Below are 20360 nucleotides of genomic sequence, written 5' to 3'. Positions count from 1 at the left end.
TAGCAATTAGCCACCAACAGCTGTGTGCAGCAAAGTACAACTTTCTCCCAAATAAGCTGAGCCTTTTGGGATCCTCTGGGGTACCTCTTACTGGACTTCATCTTTTCTTGTACCGCAACTAAGGAGAGTGGGTGAGGAGAGCCTAGGAGCACTCAAACCCCATAGGAGGTACTCAATATCTCTTCGTGACTCATTTCAGAATGGGCATTATTGTGGCCAGTATCTGCCACAGTGACTTTGGCAGGGCCAAGCAGTGCCTCATTTATAGGGAAGGCAATACTGGCTGAACTGCTGCACAAGGCATCTTGTGGATTTTCTCCGATATGACTGAAGTCTTGAACTTCGAAGTCTTGATCTCCAAAGTTTGTACAATCATCAAAAGGAACTTCCGGAATACTTTTTTAGTCATCTGGTGCTGGTCCTGCTGCTGAAAATACTGCTTCATGAGGTGACAAGTTTGACTAGTCCTTTGATGACAGTACACGGCGTTGGTACTGCGGTGTCCCTGGATACGGCTCTTTCTGGTACTCTGGCCAAGGATGCTGATGAGGAATGCCCTCTTCCTCTTTTTCAAGAGGAGTGGAGATGAGCTTCTCAATGCCTGAGATGGCAGGCCTGGTACCCCAATAGGGCAATGGTGGAATGCCATAGAAGTACGGCTCGCTTGTTGGATAATGGCCAATCCAGAGCTATTCCTGACGAGCTGGTGGAAGCTGAGCCCTGTAGGGTAAGTTGGCAGAACTATCTGAAGTGTTAACCACTGACCTCAGAGAAGAAGTCTCTCTACTGGAAGATGGAGGGTATGTATGCCCCAGTGATGGTGAAGAGCCGACCTCCTCCAGGGACAGCACTGAAGAGTATGGTGCTTTCAATACTGGAGTCTGTACTGGTGCAAGTCAGCGTCTTGGTACCGACAATGATCTTGCTTCTCCTCCCAGCTCATCCTCCTCAGTCTGTTGATGCTGATGGATGCATCACCGGAATCGGGTCACTGCTGGAGGAATAGGCCAAATCATATGGTGCTCCTTCTCCTCAACCCTAGATGTCATGTAGGGCACGGTGGATTTATCTCCAGAGGCTTTATGGCATCTGTCCTTCTTGGAAAACACTGAGCTCTGTCTGGAGTCTCTGCCTCAGTATTTGGAGTGGCACTTCTGTGTACAAGACTGAGACCAGAGGTGTTGGTGCTGGGTCATTCCTTGGTGCTGTCTTCTCTGCACCAATCTCAGGCATTGCTCGTATGCTAGATGGGGCAGCAGATGAAACTGGTTTGTCTGCCAGCAGAATTCGTAGAACTTGTCTCCTCTTAGTCTGATGAGACCTTAATGGAACGTTAGCTTCCCATCTTATGACTTACATATTCTGATGAAGAACGAGAAGCAGACCGAGCATCTGCTCAGTATATGAAATTCTTCCAAACAGAAGAGTCACCAGCTGTGCTTATCTTTCTGGGTAATTAGTTCATCGCAGGATGGTAATTAGTTCATCGCGGGGCTTAAAGCCCACAGGTTTTGAGTTCACTATGCTAAGGATCCCTGTTCAGGAGGCTCTGGTTGGCCAAGTTCAGTTCAGACAGATGGAGACAGCTCATGGTGGCAGATACAGAAGATCAGAAGTAATTATGAAGATTTTTTTCAAAGATTTGTAGACATTTAGCCTGAGCTGAGAACTAGCAGGTAGGACAGTTTTCAGGTTCGGTGTTGCTGCCATGGGAAGTAAGGGGGAACTGCGGGAGCCTTGTGGCCACCCTGTCCTTTATGCCCTGGTATAGGAGCGCAAAGCAGCACAAGGTGCATGAGCTGCCCCAGATGCTGCTATTACAAAAAAAAAAGCTCTAATCTCACGTGCAAGAGGCAAACATGCATTTAAACTGATATCCACACTGACACTTACTTGAGCTAACAATGCACCTTTGCCTTGCTTATGAGTAACAGAGGATCTGCAATGTTTACAATTAATGGGAATAGGAGAACACAAGAAAGAATTGACCACTCTTGCCAAGACAGTTTCTCCACTAATAGCACTGATCCACTCTGCAGAAGCAGAATTGCCTTCTACAAATAATCTCTGTTGTCCAAACCTGGTAAGTTTTGCCCTTTTTCTGAACTCAGCTGGGAACATCAATGACCCTTCTGGTGTATATATATAACTGTAAGGCTATGATGCTAAATATATCATTTCATATTTAATGATCCTCCAGCATTAAGGAAAATATATTGAATTAAGTAACAGGAACCCTGGGGTGTTAAGTCACAAAGCATATATACACAAAGCAATCTTGTGGTGTCTAGATATATACGTAGGTTAGTACCAGATGAAAAGCAGGACTACCCAGGAATTCCAACAAGCTCTTTTCTGATTGAAACCCAGGTTTAGCCATGACTTAAATCCTGCATGCGTACTACTGTGGACTCACATCTCAGTACGATGGTGAAACAATCTTCTTCAATTTGCTTATGCTTTGCATGGATCCTGCAAATGATGGGGCCTAGCTGAGTTCACTTATACCAGAGAGAAATTCACAGTTACAAATGCATTTTAATGTTTTTCTGTCCAAAAACATAGCTAGATATCACATGGCTTTAAATTAACCACAACTGATAAGAGACTGAAGTCAGGAGTGGGACAAAACGTAAGCTGCCCGCTATCCCACTGGCTCAGAACCTATGGCCACCCTATTAGCAGAGCTTATTAAATAAGGCAACCCCCCCCACGTGTCAAATAATGTATTCAATGAATATTGGGGAAAAAAGACAATGGACACAGAATCCAAAAAATCCCAACAGCAGCCAAACAGCTCTATTCATAGAGCTGCAGGCTTCGAAGGAATCCCAAGGGGTCATCTAGTTTAGAGGTTCCCAAACTAAGGAGAGTGCTCCCTTGCATTATCAGGGGGACGTGAAGACCTGATGGGCCGTGCTGATGGGTCAGGTCAGAGGGGGCTCTGTCAGGCAGGAGAAGTGAATGGGGCACTGTGTGGGCGGTTCCAGCTGTGAGGACCAGTGTCCCCTCCCCTGTCTCACTCCCCTACTGCTGCAGCAGCCACCAATCAGCAGTTACCATTCTCCACTGGGGAGGCCAGTGGGGACTCTGCAAGCAGGGAGTTGAAGGATGCACCTCAGAAGTACTGAGCCCTCAGCCACACAGAGCCTCCTCCTGATTCGGCTGTTCAGAGTGGCCCCAGGGCACACAGCCCAATCTGCTTCCTCTACTGAACAAAGCCTGGACAGGGAAGTGGAGGGGGCTCTATCCGGCAGGGGGGCCAATACTCCAGGGTTGCAGTCTTCCATTCCCCACCTGACCCTTCAGCATGGCCCTATTCACTTCTCCCTCCACAGTTCCCTTTCTCCTGCTAATATATCCCAGAACATAAACATAAGCTGTAGCTCACGAAAGCTTATGCTCAAATAAATTGGTTAGTCTCTAAGGTGCCACAAGTACTCCTTTTCTTTATACAATTGTGTAGATCACACTCAAGTTACCTTGTTAACTCTTCACGGAGATTGTTAGGCTCAGAGGAGTAAAATTTTACACGAAGATGCAGACAGTATGGAGGGCCAACTGCAAAGTAAATGAATTGAAGAAATTGATAACAACAGGATATTACCTGGGAAAGGTCCGAATTTGTTATAGAACAGAAGCATATATACCAGAAGTCTGCCTATCAATGGTTTTGACCCAGCACAAGGTGTCTGAGAAAAGAATTCCCTTGTAACATGAGATTTTCTTTTTTTTAAATCACACACTAACAGACACACAAAATAGTTTGTTTTACATATTACAAGTCAACCCAGCCATCTTAACCCATTAAGTTGATTGGTCTTGCCAAGAACAGACAAATCTAGGTTAATCCCAATATTTAAGCACTCTATTCATCATTTAGAAAGTCATGGATTTTGGCTCTGCACTCAGCCAAATTCTTAGAAACTCTGCTGTCCTATGTAAAACACTTGCCGAGCTCTGGGGAGTACCTGCTGTTGACAGGTTATGCCACCATATTCCACAGAGTTTTAGACCCAATTTGGTGTGGGTGAACAGTCCCTCTTTGGGAGCATCATCTTTCTTGAAGGCAGAGAGTTAATCCAGACAAAGAATGGATTAACGGTTCTTTGAAACTGCAGAGCTCTAGATGGATTTGTGCATTGAAACTAGGATCCTTTTCTCTGACATCCCTTCCAAGATTTACATTTTATTAAAGTAGCATCGCAAGACCCTAAAGACTGTACAGTTGCAGTGAAGAAGCTGCTGAACATAGTCAGCCAAGATTGACATAGTAACATATCCAAAATTATCCAGTGATAGATTATCACTGAATCTATCCAATAAGCTGTTACCAAACTTTATGCCATCTGTGGTGATTTGATAGGCAGACCACACACGGATTAGGGCATTCTACAACCCACCAAGCAGAGGGGGCTCTGAGACAGTTTTTCATTTAGTGAGGACAAGGCTCTACATCTGCTGAAGAAACTGTAAAGCTATGATGCTAAATAAATCATTTCATATTTAAGGATCCTCCAGCATTAAGGAAAATATATTGAATTAAGTAACAGGAACCATGGAGTGTTAAGTCACCACTAGGCACGTATCAAGATTTTGTCACCACATCGCTCCTTTCAGGACACTGCCTATTCCTGGCAGGATGACTTCTAGTGTTGCAAATACACAAGACTACATGTCCCCACAATCTATATTGCTACTTGATTGGATGAAAAAAGAAATTTAAAAGGACACTTACTTTTAACTTGTTTTTTAATGCTCTTTGTGTTGTCCAACCAATGCTGAAAGACACAGAATCCTTGAGTTGAAATTGTTTTATCATAAGGTAAGGAGAAATCTTTACAAAAAGAAACACAGATGTAAACCAAGTCACAAAGGTTAGCCATACATTAGGAAGGACCATCTTAAAATGGTCTTAAAATGGCGAGCAGTCCCACTAAAACAAAGCCTAATCTGAATCCTTTATGGCTAATGCCCCAGTCTGCTTATCAAAGCATTTTATTCTAAATAACATGGGTTAACCCATACAAAAAGTGTGTCACAGAGCAGACTCCTTAAGGGGATATGTGAACACAGAAGCACCACATCATAGTGCATTAGAATAGAGTTTATTTCAAGTGAAAATGATCAAGACACAGAATTAGTTTCAAGTGATTACAGCAGACAGCATCCATGCAGCAATACAACATGTAGAAGTCAGTGCTCAACAGAGCATTTATCTGTCTGGAGTACTGATACACAAACAACCCATGTTAATGACACCACATTCTTCCAGGAGAACAAATCAGTTCCTGCAGGAGCACAGACAGTGTGAGATAAATTCACATCGCATTAAATGAGGATTTCAATGTCTGATACCTGCCTCAGTTTGTATTCTACACTTTTGGGAAGGGAAAAATAATGAAGGAATTATTTTTCTCCCTCACAAACATTTCCTCCAGGAATACGTGGTTAGATGAAGCCTTGGTGTTATTTATTAATGAATGTACATGGGGCCTTTACCTTAAGAGGAAATCCTGATTTTACTGAAAAATACTTATAACTAACTTTTTAAAATGCTGAAAATGAGATCGTAAAGTTTTAGTGGTGCAAAAAGAAATGGGAGTAGAAAATACCACATCATTTCAATTATCTTGGTTATAAGATAATGAAGCTAATGAAGAGTACCTTCGTGAGCAGGCTGGCTAACCTAGTGAGGAGGGCTGTAAACTAGGTTCACCGGGGGAAGGAGACCAAAGCCTTGAAGTAAGTGGGGAAGTGGGATACCGGGAGGAAGCACGAGCAGGAGAGCGCGAGAGGGGAAAACTCCTGCCTCATCCTGAGAAAGAGGGAGGATCAGCGAGTTATCTTAAGTGCCTATACACAAATGCAAGAAGCCTGGGAAACAAACAGGGAGAACTGGAAGTCCTGGCACAGTCAAGGAATTATGATGTGATTGGAACAACAGAGACTTGGTGAGATACCTCACATGACTGGAGTACTGGCATGGATGGATATAAACTGTTCAGGAAGGACAGGCAGGGCAGAAAAGGTGGGGGAGTTGCACTGCATGTAAGAGAGCAGTATGACTGCTCAGAGCTCCGGTATGAAACTGCAGAAAAATCTGAGAGTCTCTGGATTGAGTTTAGAAGTGTGAGCAACAAGGGTGATGTCGTGGTGGGAGTCTGCTATTGATCACCGGACGAGGGGGATGAGGCTCTCTTTTGGCAACTAACGGAAGTTACTAGATTGCAGGCGCTGGTTCTCATGGGAGACTTCAATCACCCTGATATCTGCTGGGAGAGCAATACAGCAGTGCACAGACAATCCAGGAAGTTTTTGGAAAGTGTAGGGGACAAGTTCCTGGTGCAAGTGCTGGAGGAACCAACTAGGGGCAGAGCTCTTCTTGACCGCTGCTCACAAACTGGGAAGAATTAGTAGGGGAAGCTAAAGTGGACGGGAACCTGGGAGGCAGTGACCATGAGATGGTCAAGTTCAGGATCCTGACACAAGGAAGAAAGGAGAACAACAGAATACGGACCCTGGACTTCAGAAAAGCAGACTTTGACTCCCTCAGGAAACTGATGGGCAGGATCCCCTGGGAGAATAACATGAGGGGGAAAGGAGAGCTGGCTGTATTTTAAAGAATCCTTATTGAGGTTACAGGAACAAACCATCCCGATGTGTAGAAAGAATAGTAAATATGGCAGGCGATCAGCTTGGCTTAACAGTGAAATCCTTGCTGATCTTAAACACAAAAAAGAGGCTTACAAGAAGTGGAAGATTGGACAAATGACCAAGGAGGAGTATAAAAATATTGCTTGGGAATGCAGGAGTGAAATCAGGAAGGCCAAATCACACTTGGAGTTGCAGCTAGCAAGAGATGTTAAGAGTAACAAGAAGGGTTTCTTCAGGTACGTTAGCAACAAGAAGAAAGTCAAGGAAAGCGTGGGCCCCTTACTGAATGAGGGAGGCAACCTAGTGACAGAGGATGAGGAAAAAGCTAACGTACTCAATGCTTTTTTTGGCTCCGTCTTCACGAACAAGGTCAGCTCCCAAACTACTGCACTGGACAGCACAGCATGAGGAGGAGGTGACCAGCCCTCTGTGAAGAAAGAAGTGGTTCGGGACTATTTAGAAAAGTTGGACGAGCACAAGTCCATGGGGCCGGATGCGCTGTATCCGAGAGTGCTAAAGGAGTTGGCGGATGTGATTGCAGAGCCATTGGCCATTATCTTTGAAAACTCATGGCGATTGGGGGAGGTCCCGGATGACTGGAAAAAGGCTAATGTAGTGCCCATCTTTAAAAAAGGAAAGAAGGAGAATCCTGGGAACTACAGGCCAGTCAGCCTCACCTCAGTCCCTGAAAAAATCATGGAGCAGGTCCTCAAGGAATCAATTCTGAACCACTTACAGGAGAGGAAAGTGATCAGGAACAGTCAGCATGGATTTACCAAGGACAAGTCATGCCTGACTAATCTAATTGCCTTCTATGACGAGATAACTGGCTCTGTGGATGAGGGGAAAGCAGTGGACGTGTTGTTCCTTGACTTGAGGAAAGCTTTTGACATGGTCTCCCACAGTATTCTTGCCAGCAAGTAAAAGAAGTATGAGCTGGATGAATGGACTATAAGGTGGACAGAAAGCTGGCTAGATCGTCGGGCTCAACGGGTAGTGATCAATGGCTCCACGTCAAGTTGGCAGCCGGTATCAAGTGGAGTACCCCAAGGGTCAGTCCTGGGGACGGTTTTGTTCAATATCTTCATTAATGATCTGGAGGATGGCATGGACTGCACCCTCAGCAAGTTTGCAGATGACAGTAAACTGGGAGGAGCGGAAGATACGCTGGAAGGTAGGGATAGGATACAGAGGGCCCTAGACAAATTAGAGGATTGGGCCAAAAGAAATCTGATGAGGTTCAACAAGAACAAGTGCAGAGTCCTGCACTTAGGACGGAAGAACTCCATGCACCGCTACAGACTAGGGACCGAATGGCTCGGCGGCAGCAGTTCTGCAGAAAAGGACTTAGGGGTTACAGTGGACGAGAAGCTGGATATGAGTCAATAACCGTGCCCTGGTTGCCAAGAAGGCCAATGGCATTTTGGGATGTATAAGTAGGGGAATTGCCAGCAGATTGAGGGATGTGATTGTTACCCTCTATTCGACATTGGTGAAACCTCATATGGAATACTGTGTCCAGTTTTGGGCCCCACACTATAGAAAATGATGTGGAAAAATTGGAAAGCATCCAGCAGAGAGCAACAAAAATGATTAGGGGACTGGAACACATGACTTATGAGGAGAGGCTGAGGGAACTGGGATTGTTTAGCCTGCGGAAGAGAAGAATGAGGGGGGATTTGATAGCTGCTTTCAACTACCTGAAAGGGGGTTCCAAAGAGGGTGGATCTAGACTGTTCTCAGTGGTAGCAGATGACAGAACAAGGAGTAATGGTCTCAAGTTGCAGTGGGGGAGGTTTAGGTTGGATATTAGGAAAAACTTTTTCACTAGGAGGATGGTGAAGCACTGGAATGCGTTACCTAGGGAGGTGGTGGAATCTCCTTTCTTTGAGGTTTTTAAGGTCAAGCTTGACAAAGCTCTGGCTGGGATGATTTAGTTGGGGATTAGTCCTGCTTTGAGCAGGGGGTTGGACTAGATGACCTTCTGAGGTCCCTTCCAACCCTGATATTCTATGATAAGCTAGATACCAGTTAATTCTCAGAGGGAAAAATCATGACTTATTTTATGTTAGCACATTAGACCACATAGGAGAAAAACTTGCACATCCACAGGTAAGAAAGAAGCCTGGGCACAGGCACACATGCAGTGTGCCCAGAAGGAATCGTGCAGCCTTACACCTGGTACTGCAGAGGTTGTACCATGGGCCAATGACAGAGCTGGGCCCAACATACGATGGACCACACAGACCCATATCAGAGGGGCATGATCTGTCCAAAATGTGTGACATGGGCAGGTAACAGATGTTGCATTATCCTAGAAGAGAACTACACTGGCTGAACGGCTGGAACAAGGTACCATGCACACCATGTTTTGGCTGGAATGTGGTGCTTAAAGAGGCATCTCGATCAGCTGATCTCAGATGTCTCCTTGCTGCCAATACAGTTGAGTGTCATAAATCAGCAGTGCTCCTCTGGTAGAACTATGGGTCACACTGCTCCCACAGGGGCCTGGTGATTCAGATACTTCACAGAAGGTAAGATGGGGATGGGAGGGGAGGAAGGCCATTTTCAGACCACAGGACTGTGTGCACATCTGTTTAATCTCCAGTCTGTTTTCTTTCATCTCCTCCACATTCCAGTGGTAGGCAGTTAAAAGGCCGGAGACAGGCACTGATAGCACTTTACTTGACTCAGCTCCTAACACCAATGCCTCCAGGAGTTCAGCTTGAATGGGTAACGGGGGAGGGGACCATGGGGAAGGGGAAGGGGAAACAGAACAGCTTTTACCATTGGAAGCCTTGGAGGGACATTTTAAAAGAGAGAAGGCTACATTTATTTCAAGTGATTCAGATGGAATGCAAATGGGGCTGCCAAAAAAGTTTACATTTTGATGAGAGTTTATTCTACACGCTCTAGTACCTTTATCCAAATCTAACAATCACAACGAAGAATGAATCACTAATGAACAATGAAAACTGCATACTGAACAAACAAAAAGAGCTAAAAGTTATTCTTAAAACAATTTGGAGTTGATCACTTCAGAAAGGGAGACTAAATAAATAGGTTTCAGAGTAGCAGCCATGTTAGTCTGTATCCGCAAAAAAGAAAAGAAGGACTTGTGGCACCTTAGAGACTAATAAATTTATTTGAGCATAAGCTTTTGTGAGCTACAGCTCACTTCATCTGTAGCTCATGAAAGCTTATGCTCAAATAAATTTGTTAGTCTCTAAGGTGCCACAAGTCCTCCTTTTCTTTTTGTAAATAAATAGGAATAGCAGCTTTTTAAACAAAGTGGTAAGAATAAATCTTGTTTGACAAAAAGTAATAGCTTTTCTCTTGCTATGTGGAATAGCTCTGTAATTTAGACAATGCTATGCAAGTCATGTTCAGTATTAAGAACTACCATAGCTGAAGTATTTGCTTGAGTATAACAAAAACAGTATATTCTACAATGAATTAAACTTATGTAGCATTTGACTCCATAATGCTCTCTGTACATTAAAGTGAGGTTATAAGTTTGCCACAGTTTAAAGTTCAGTACTTCCTTCTTGTTACAGACTATGTTTTCTACATTATTGAAGGATAAGCTAATTAGCCTAATAAGTCTCATGTCATCTTTATTTTCCACACCTCTAGGGTGGGTTATACCGTTTGACGCTGAATAGATCTAAAGCTACTTGAATTCAACAGTAGCCTTCCTACTGACCACAATGAGCTTTGGCTCAATCCCTGTATGCTCTAGAAACTGGCACAAATGCTCCTTTTTGACAGCTTCTGTCTTTATAGCCCAAAAAAATATTCCTAACCACCAGACTAAAAATTAATACAGAGGCCAGGTGAGCAAGATAAGATATTCTTTCACTTCACATGGGATTGCAAAATTTTATTAGAAGAAAATAGGTCAGTGGTTGGATCTCAGATTGCAAAATCTTAGCAAGAGTGGTTAGGGGCCCCTGCTGCTCCCCCCACCCCAGAGGCTGTGGCCGCATAAAAAGCCCCTGATGGCTGCATTTGAGAAACACCGCACTAGACTGTGACTCAGGAGGCCTGAATTCAATTCCTGACTCTGCCACAGACTTCCTACCGGACCTTGGGCAAGTCACTTGATCTCTCTGTACTTCAGTTCCCCACCTCTAGAACGGGGATAGTGTTATCTCTAATTTACTTGCTCCATTTTGAATGAAAAGCTGCCATCATAATAGGCAGACAGTTCTTTAGAAAGATTAAACTGTTTGCTTCTCGCCATTTGGCATTAGTCTTTTCAAAATAAGAAGCTTACTACAGTATTTAAAAGCCTTACAATAAATGAGGGTCTCAATGAAACACGTTAAACAGTGAATGTAAATGCTCATGACAGTTATAAAAAGGAAACAAACCAAGCTGAATTGCCTGCAGATAGCATGTTACACAGTCTAGATGAATACTCACCAGGAATCACCTGGACTGGAAATACCCGCCCAGGGAACCTAACTGATCCAGGGAAACTAACCCATGAGCCATTTTTGGGGTAGGAAAGATTCTTCCTCACAACCCCATCACCTGAGGAGGAGTCACTGTTATCAGACATTGGGGTGGTAAGTAGGAAAAACAGTCAGACAGCATGGCTTAACAAGTGGAGTTGAATAAACTGTGAGCTCTAATAAAAGCTACTGGCACATGGAAACTCTTCATAGGGAACATGACAGCATGGAAATCAGTTAGACTGTCTCTATGCCCTCATGCACAAAGGATGCTGTTTTGGTGAAAAGAACATAGAAGTGTGATGGAGCAGTTTATGAGCAAATTGAAGTGCAACAATCTCAAGAGGCTAGATTTGTATTGCAGGTGTAGTAATACAGCATACAACGTCATGTACACAGCTTGTAAATTCTTAAAGCAGTTTCAATAGTCTGTCATATCAGGATAGTAACCATCTAAATGCTCCATGGCATATGGATAAATAGCAGCAACAGGTGCAGATAAGAAAAGGGAAGTAAGAGAACATTTTCTTTAAAGTGCACAAATAGTGAAGGGGATCTCAGTATTTTTCTGGAGTGTATTTTATCTAGTAAAATTGCCAGAGGGCCTACGTCTCTCGTTGGTAGTCCATGTACGTACCTACCCTCTTCTTTAACTACTTTTCCAAGGTGACCTCAGGTGCTGAAAATTAATTCCCATCACTAGCCCTCCAGCAATCTTCCAAACTAGTGTTTTTGCTGACAAGTCAGCAGCAGGCAGGCAGATAGATAGATGCTGCTCCAACCATCTCTGCTGGAGTCTCCAGGGTGGAAGGAGACACCCCTGACTTTTCTCCGACAATGCCAGCTGTCCTCTGTAATCCAAGAGAGCAAGTGCCATACTCACTGCTGGTGTAAATGGGTGCCACTCAGAGAACTGGAGTGGAACTGTGCCTACTCATGTCAGCAGTGAAATTTGCCTTAAGTATCAAATGTTCAAGGTCAGATTATTTTCCTAAAGGAAACCCCTCTCTGCAATACAAGTTAAGTGTGAAGAGAGATCCATGGAGACTGCTTTATGTAGGATACCACCAAGGTATGCAGGGATTTGGGAACAGCTCATCCAGATTCTAGAGAGGCCAGCCAGCCTGTTTGGTTGCCTTGTCTACCAGGGGAGGAAACAAGGAGAACTTCATGTTTTAGCAGCAAGCCAACTAACATGCTATTTTAACGTAAATAGTTCACGTCTGACCCTAAAAATTTCAACTTTTGACAAATATTTCAGAAGTCAGTGGACTAGTGTCAGTACCTTTATCTTGCAGACTGAACTAGAGCAGTTCAGCTACTTATATCACCAGTAGCTGCCATTCCTACCCTGCTGACTTTGGTGTGTTACTCCTGAAATAAATCTGAAGAGATTTTGAAATGCATGGACAACCTGGTCATCTGTACCAAAGAGACATGTGTGACAGACCCAGACCAGTGGGATACAGGAGTCTGGTAGAAGGCAAATATATTGGCCACTGAATGAACAGTTTTCTGTTCCCTCCGTGACCAGAGCAGGGGCTGCCCTAGAGCAATCAGGAACCTGCCAGAACCAATTAAGACAGGCAAGCTAATCAAGACACCTGGAGTCAATTTAGAACTTTCTAGATTCAATTATGGCAGGCAGACTAATCAGGACACCTGGTTGAAAAAGGACCTCCCATCAGTTAGTAGGGGGGCACGTCAGGAGCAGGGAGTGAGAAGGCGTGCTGCTGGAGGAGTGAAGAATTCAAGCGTGATCAGGCTTCAGGAGGAAGATCCTGCAGTGATGATAAAGAAGGTGCTGGGGGGAAGGCAATGGGGAAGTAGCCCAGGGAATTGTAGCTGTCACGCAGCTGATACAGGGAACATTGTGGACAGCTGCTATCCACAAGGCCCTGGGCTGGAACCCAGTGTAGAGGGTGGGCCCAGGTTCCCCCCCCATCCCCCAACTCCTGATCGGACACAGGAGGAGTTGACTTGGTCTGTGAGAAACACGAGAAGGGAAGGTCTAAATTGGAAAGGGATCTGCCCTGTCCCCGACCCACCAGGTGGGACACAGAGACTGCAGGGATTGTTCTCCATTTCCCCCATGCTGGCCAGCGATGAGGTTAGCTGAGTGGACGGCAGGTTTGAGCCACTAGCAAGAGTGGCCAAACTGAGGGCTGCCGTGAATCTCTCAGGCAAGCAAATCTGCCAATAAGCGCAGGACCCACCGAGGCAGAGGAGGAACTTTGTCACACATGTGATGGACACCCGAGCAATTCGAAAATCTAAATACAGAGCCCCTTATCTTAGAAGGGCACCATTTCCCTCCTGTTACAAGAAGAGTCAGTCCTGGGTCAGGTTAAAATGTTACATTACTGAGATCCGGCTCTATTCCCTACCTAGCTCTGTGGCACCGTGCAACGGGCAGAAAAGGCCTCTCCCTGCATCACTGCCTATAGAACGAAAGACTGGGCAAACCCAATCCCAGCTAGTTCCGCTCTGCAATCGTTAGTTAATGAACATTACTGGACAAAAGTGCTGTGGTATCAAAGTCCTTCTGCAACAACTGTCCTGACTTTAAAACCAGAAAAGAGAGAGAGGAATGGGACAGAAAAGTGAAGGACAAGAATATGTAAGGGACTGTGGTGGCCAACGTGGGGTTGATTAATCTTTGGTATGCTCTGCAGTTTTTGCATCCAAGATAATTTAAACTACAAACATTTACTTTTTGGTAGTCTGTTGGTCTGTTACATTAAGTTTTAAACTTAATGACCGTTGCTAGAAAAAACAAGCCTCTGTTACTCACTGCCACTTGTGCAGAATCCATGAACCTCAGTCCAAAGTAGTCATTTTCAACGAGGTCCAGATGATACATGATCTGTTCAAACAGATGTTGGCCCTTGGCTTTTTTCTGAAATTGCAAAATAAATTAGCATATAACAGGTGTATTTGTTACTGCATTTACCTTTTCAAGGCTACGAAAACACAAATTGAGTATGCCATAAAAATGTTTCTAAACACAAAATTGGCAACAGCCTCACCTACAACTGTAGAGTTGCTGGCATTTACGGTGCACCAAGTACATGAAAATATTTAATGATCTGTAATTTATCAAATGTAGATTTTAAACCTGTCTTTATAAGTAGCTAGTGCCAAAATGCCAATAATTTGGAAGTATTCAGCAAGGAACCCTACGACTCTGTGTCCCCCTGCATGCCCAATGAGGGCACTTTATGCCATGAAATTGGAAACACGGTTGTCGTCTGGCACGGCCTAATGCACCAGGCAGTTTTCAAGGACAGGTATAGAAATAGCCACTATATGAAATCCAGACATAATTCTTATAATTCTTCAGCTTTGAAGCAGATGGGGGGGGGAAACCAAAATCATACAAAGACTATACTCTAGGATAGCTCAGTCATCAAATCCTTTCAAATGACTAAAGCAAAGCGAATCAAGCAACATTTCTCGAACACAGTGCACTCTCACCAACAAGTGATTTCACAACCCTTACACACATAGTAGAGAGATATATTGCTTGTCCACAGAAATGTGTACCATTCACTCCTTTAATTTATTAATCTGGTGAGCCACTCCATCCTATTTATTTTTTTAAAAACCTATTATCTTCGTTTACCTGCATACACAAAAACCAACAGCAAAAATACTAAAAGCCAGTCTTTATTTAAAGAAACAGCTAAGATCGCTAAGGGACACTACTGAAAAGTATTTACATAACACATCACTGATAAAACCCATACACTTAAAATGTCAGAATATATATATATATAATCATAGAATAGCAACCTTATCTCTGATCCCAAATAAATACCATGTTTCTGTGATAAATACAAAGTATGAACATAAAACATTTGAAAATCAAACGTTAAAAATTCTGTGCATTGTGGCAGCTGATCAGCTTCAAACAAGTCAAATTTACATATACATAAAAATGCTACACACTTTTCCTATTAAATTCCTTTAACACTATTCTCAAGGAAGCACTTTATCAAAACTTTTATTATCTACTACTTGATTTTAACAAGTATTTCTCACTTAGTCTCCTGTAAGAGAAAATATTTAGATACAACATCAAGATAATAAAAATCCACTAAGAAAACCCATGGGTCAGAGTTAAGATTGTTATGTTGTGATGAAAGATATATTATTTTTATCAAGTAGAAATAAATTTATTTATGTTTATTAGTCAGGCAGTGTACATGTTTAATGTCCTTAACTATTTATTTCCTTGCTTGTAAGTGGTTGGGTTTTGTAAACAACTGATGTGATTCTTAATACACTGTTGGCACTCAGCAACCTTAACAGGTTTACACAGTTATGAGTTGAGTAAAACCCAAACTTTTGTCCCATACTGTATGCCAACTCACTAGAAACTCACTACCAGGTGAAATAGTCTATCACAGAATTTTTGGCTAGGTTTGTTTAAAAAAGTAGTCAAATGAGTTGAACACAGATACAAAAGCCATTGAATACAGTCTAATGATTTCTACAAAATTTGCTTTGTTTATAAAGTAATATTGAGAGCTAACTATAATTCTTATTCTCAGAAGTTCCTCCATCTCTGCTTCAACCACTAAATCCCATACTAAAAGAGCAAGCAAACTTTTTACCACCCTATTGTACTCTGATCTTTAAATACTTTGCATTTAATTAAAACTGTAACCGTGGTCCTGGGTTAAACCTCTCTTTCAATATGATTCAAACCTACATTTTATACTGAAAGCTCTAAATCAAATATGACAAAAGCCTAGACCAGTGGTCCCCAAACTTTTCAGGATCACGCCTTCCCCTGGGGCCAGGAGTGGGGGGACACAGAGAGGGCCCAAGACTGGGGCCGCATCTGGGGGCAGGGTTGGGAAAGGAGCCATGGCCAGAAGCTGAGGCTGGGGGCGGGGCCGGGCATGGGCCCAGGAGCTGGGGCCACAGCAGAGCTGGGAGCGAAGCAGGGCTGGGTGGTGCTCCCTCCCCACCGCCCCCCCAAATGTTGCTCAGGCCCCCCAAGGGCATGGTGCACCCCTCAGTTTGTGGAACCTCTGGCCTAGACACTGATTTCAGGCTGTCATACTCTTCTGTCGCTCCCTTATTACTAAGTACCAGGAGGACTTGGAACAGCAAGTGACCTCACATATATGCACAGCAATAATCAAGTATAAGAGGAGGCACTGGGGACAGACCATCAGCCTCTTCTGTTAGTTTCAGTTAATAGAGTCATTATTATTTAAAAAAAAAAAAAGTATTAAAAACTCTCCAAACAACTTTGTTACAACTCTTGAACCAACAGGAGCTCATCTATTTAAAATAATAATTTCTTCCACTTTTAAGACATCTGAGCCAAGGTCCTCTTTCTTCCAAAACAACACATTGAGCTATTAATATTTTATCTTAACAAGTGGATGTTTCCTGCAGCATAAACAATAGGAAAGACAGGCTGATCAAAGTGAAATAAATTCAGGTTTGGGAAAGGTGAAGTTACAAAAGTCATCAGCTCACACCAAGGACCTGATGCCTGGCCTAAAGCCAAGGAAAAGGCTCCACAACAACTGCATTTTAGATTTTACTTTTATTAAAATATCTATATATTATAAATGGCTATTCAAGCTTCGTTTCAAGCTTTATAATGCTAATAGCTGAAAGAACAGGTAAATGAGAGCCCCTTACCTCCATCTAGGACAGAAGTGGGCAAACTATGGCCCATGGGCCACATCCTGCCCAGTGCTTGAGTTCCCGGCCGGGGAGGTTAGCCCCTGGCCCCTCCCCTGCTGTTCCCCCTCCCCCTCAGCCTCAGCTCACCATGCCACCAGCACTCTGGGCAGCAGTGCGAGCTCCTGCCAGGTAGCGCGGCAACGTGGCTGGCTCCAGCCAGGCGGCGCGGCTGCCCAGCCTGCTGCTCTGAGCAGCATGGTAAGGGAGCAGGGGGCAGTCGGTCCCGGGGGGCAGAGGTTCGGGGGATGCAGTCAGGGGACACGGGGGTTGGATAGGCGTGGGAGTGGATAGGGGTCAGGGCAGTCAGGGTACGGGGGGGTTGGATGGGGGTGGGGTCCTGAGGGGGGGGCAGTTAGGGGCGGGGGGTCCTGGGAGGGGGCGGTCAGGGGACAAAGAGCAGGGGGCGTTGGATGGGTCGAGGGTTCTGAGGGGGGCAGTCAGGGGGCAGGGGCCAGGCTGTTTGTATGGAGGGCTGGGTAGGGAAGGCTGTGCATCCCCAGTTTCAGAACCCCGATGTGGCCCTCAGGCCAAAAAGTTTGCCCACCCCTGATCTACGACATCAGTTTGACCCTGGCTCAGGTTGTAAAAGCTGTTATTGTCTAAAAGCCACTCAGTGACACCTGAAATTCATGGATGTTTATTTCCCAGTGGATGGATGTCCACATCACAAGTGGTACCTACCTTGGCAGTCTAAGCAGAGGGACAAAGGACCAAATGGACAGAGACTAAATTCCGCGGGAGGCAGTCCCTCAAGGATGGGATTTAAGGTATTGGTGGGAAAGCCTGTATTCCTGCCTGTACTGTGCTTCTGACTTAACTACTGGCCCTGTCAATCCAGCATCCCTCACGCACAGTTTTATGGACACAATTTATATCAAACAATAAATGTAAAATACCCATTTGGTGTAAGTTAAACAAATTTTAAAGTTTTAGTTGAAAACTCCACTGCTGGGAGCTACACATACATTCCCAAAGGTTTGTTAAACAGGTCTCCTACTGTCTATGTTTAACTAATGGAAGCCAAGGGATGAACTCTACAATAAGTTACTTTTTATGGGTTCACATAAACTTACTTGTGTTCAATAAAACTGCCATTCCCAGCACGTTCCAAAGGAATAGCAAAGATACATTTCTATTGCATTTCCATTCAAGAGACTATAAAGTAACAACTCAGTTGTAGAAACACTCAGTTTTTTTTAGACTGGTATTTTGATCTCACTCTTACCTTGTGTGTTTTGGCAGAGCTGGGGTTACCTCAAAGGACAAGCAGTTAAGTGCTTCCAAGTTGCTTAATGATTTCCAATAAAGCATTAACTACTTCACCCACAAACAGACCTAAATTTGAGACTGGTTCTCCCTTCAGGAAGACAAATTAACCTCCTCATGCATATGTAATTTCTTGAAATCCCAACGCTTGATTAATGTAGGTTATTAAACTAGGCAGGAGGTAATAGGGGGAAAAAACCCTCTAACAGCAAGAGGGCTGGGTTGTTTAAATAAAATAAGTCTTTGAATAGTACAGGGCAGTGAAGGGCTTGTCTATATTTGAAATGTACCAAAATAGCTATTTTTGAATAATGCCTTGTGTGGACACACTTGTTCCGGAACAAGAGCGCCTTTTACTGGTTTAGGTTAATCCACACAGGGGCTTATGCCAACATAATTATTCCAGAATAATTATTTTGGAATAGCTATTTTGGGTAAGTTTACAAGTGTAGACAAGCCCTGGACCTAAATCAACTGTCAGCTTCCTGCTTAAGAGTGAGACACCACTATTTAGGAGGAAACAATCAGGGAATATCATGTACTAGATCCCCAAACCCTTCTACTAGGGGATATTTATGACTTTCTGTGTCAGACACACATGAAGTGTCCTCATAGTGGGAAATAATCCCCACCCCTCCAAAATTAACCATGGGGAGGAGCCGTCTTAGTGTGGCTCTCACCTCTCCTCCATGGAGGATGCCATACTGCACACTCCCATGCATCACCCCTTACTAGTCCAGTACCATGGTTTTCTTCATCAAAGGTCAACAATTGTACTAACATGCAGTTGTTTGGTAACACAGAGACTGGAGTTAAATCAAACAACCCATCGCCAATGGTTAAGTGAAACCAAGGCTCATATCTAGGTTGTCAGTGGTGAAGGGTATCCTTATGGACAATCAGCCATGTTCACGTGTCTCAGATTTGTACTTACAGTATAAGCCAGCACCTGCTCAGTTTTAGAAAATGGAAGTGGCTTCACGACCTGCTTCCTTCCAAAAAAAAGTTGTTCCCAGTAACTGGGTCAGATCATCAGTTGGTGTAACACAGCTTTAATGGATCTATACTAACTTACATCAGTTGAAGATATGACCCTTACACTGTACAGACAAGTGCATTTTCACAGGCTGGGCAGCTCACACTTTTACTATTCTACACTGCCTGACCCCCCCGCATGTGAATAACCCAAAATAAAGATTTTTTTTTTTAAACCCCACACCCATTTTACTACCCAAGGAAGTTGTCAAGAGGTAATTTCTTTCCTGCACTCCCATCCCTTTTGGGGAGAAGGGATTATCTATGCCTGAAAAACACAAGATCTCTACCCCATCTCCATTATGTCACTACTAAACTCACTATCCCCCAAACCAGCTCCCTGTTGCAGTCATAATACTTCTATGAGAAATGAACTGTAGAAGATTCCTTTCAGAGTATCAGAGGTCAGTTAAGAAAAACCCCCTCCCTTCTGCATTTACCAAACACTCTGCCCTGGCCTGCCTATCTCATCCACCTGCTAAATCTTGTTCTTTAGATTGTAAACTTTTTGGGACAGGGATCATCATCTATTTCTACCACATTTGTCCTCTAGGCCAGGGCTTCTCAACCTTTTTCTTTCCGAGCCCCCCCCGACATGGTATAAAAACTCCACAGCACACCTATGCCACAACAACTCTTTTTCTGCATATCCAATCGATTAAAAGCCAGGGCCAGCATTAAGGGGTAGCAAGCAGGGCAACTGCCTGGGGCCCCATGCCACAGTGGGCCCACAAAGCTAGGTTGTTCATGCTTTGGCTTCAGCCTAGGGCACTGGGGTTTGGGCTTCAGCAGACGGAAGAATTAATTCTATTTTTTGTCCCATTTGTGGATCTTTCAGGAGTTTGTTTGGATAGAAGCATACAAGAGTCACATGTTTGCAGTAATGAAAACCTTTGTTCAATTCAACTGGAAAGTTGAGTCACTGACAATATTCGCTGTTATCCTTTTAGGTCATGTGATTTAGGACTGCCTATTCAGTTTCAGTGCTCTACAGGTAAAGAACGTACTTTGAGGCTTTGACAATTAGGGACCACATCCTTGAACTAAGAGAGCCAAATTTTCAGGACTGCCACTTGTGGTCATGGAATGTGTTTCTGCAAATGCGTATTCATTTGCTCAAAATACCCTTTTTGTAGGCTGAGGGTATGTGATGAAAATTTAAAATCTGGCTTTTAATATTTATGGAAACATTCAAACAGGAAAGGAAGGAGACTGATCACTTTATTTACA

The 20360-nt window shown here is 43.8% G+C and overlaps 1 protein-coding gene across 2 annotated transcripts in view; it reads right to left on the bottom strand.

Moving 5' to 3' along the window:
- Window positions 1–20360, bottom strand: part of EPB41L5 (erythrocyte membrane protein band 4.1 like 5) — a 63886-nt gene that overhangs the window by 33409 nt on the left and 10117 nt on the right. For both annotated transcript variants that reach the window (XR_007359148.1, XM_048869702.2), the window contains exons 3-5: window positions 13912–14016; window positions 4739–4781; window positions 3483–3561 (exon numbers count right to left, since the gene is read on the bottom strand). Coding sequence is in view for 1 of the 2 variants with exons in the window: in XM_048869702.2 (XP_048725659.1) it covers window positions 3483–3561; window positions 4739–4781; window positions 13912–14016 (227 nt within the window). In the remaining variant the exon portion in view is untranslated. The remainder of the gene's footprint in view (window positions 1–3482; window positions 3562–4738; window positions 4782–13911; window positions 14017–20360) is intronic.

The sequence above is a fragment of the Caretta caretta genome, chromosome 11 (genome assembly GCF_965140235.1).
Source record: "Caretta caretta isolate rCarCar2 chromosome 11, rCarCar1.hap1, whole genome shotgun sequence".
NCBI classification, from domain to species: domain Eukaryota; kingdom Metazoa; phylum Chordata; order Testudines; family Cheloniidae; genus Caretta; species Caretta caretta.
The sequence above is the reverse complement of the archived record's forward strand: the minus strand, read 5'-3'. Positions and strand labels throughout refer to the sequence as shown.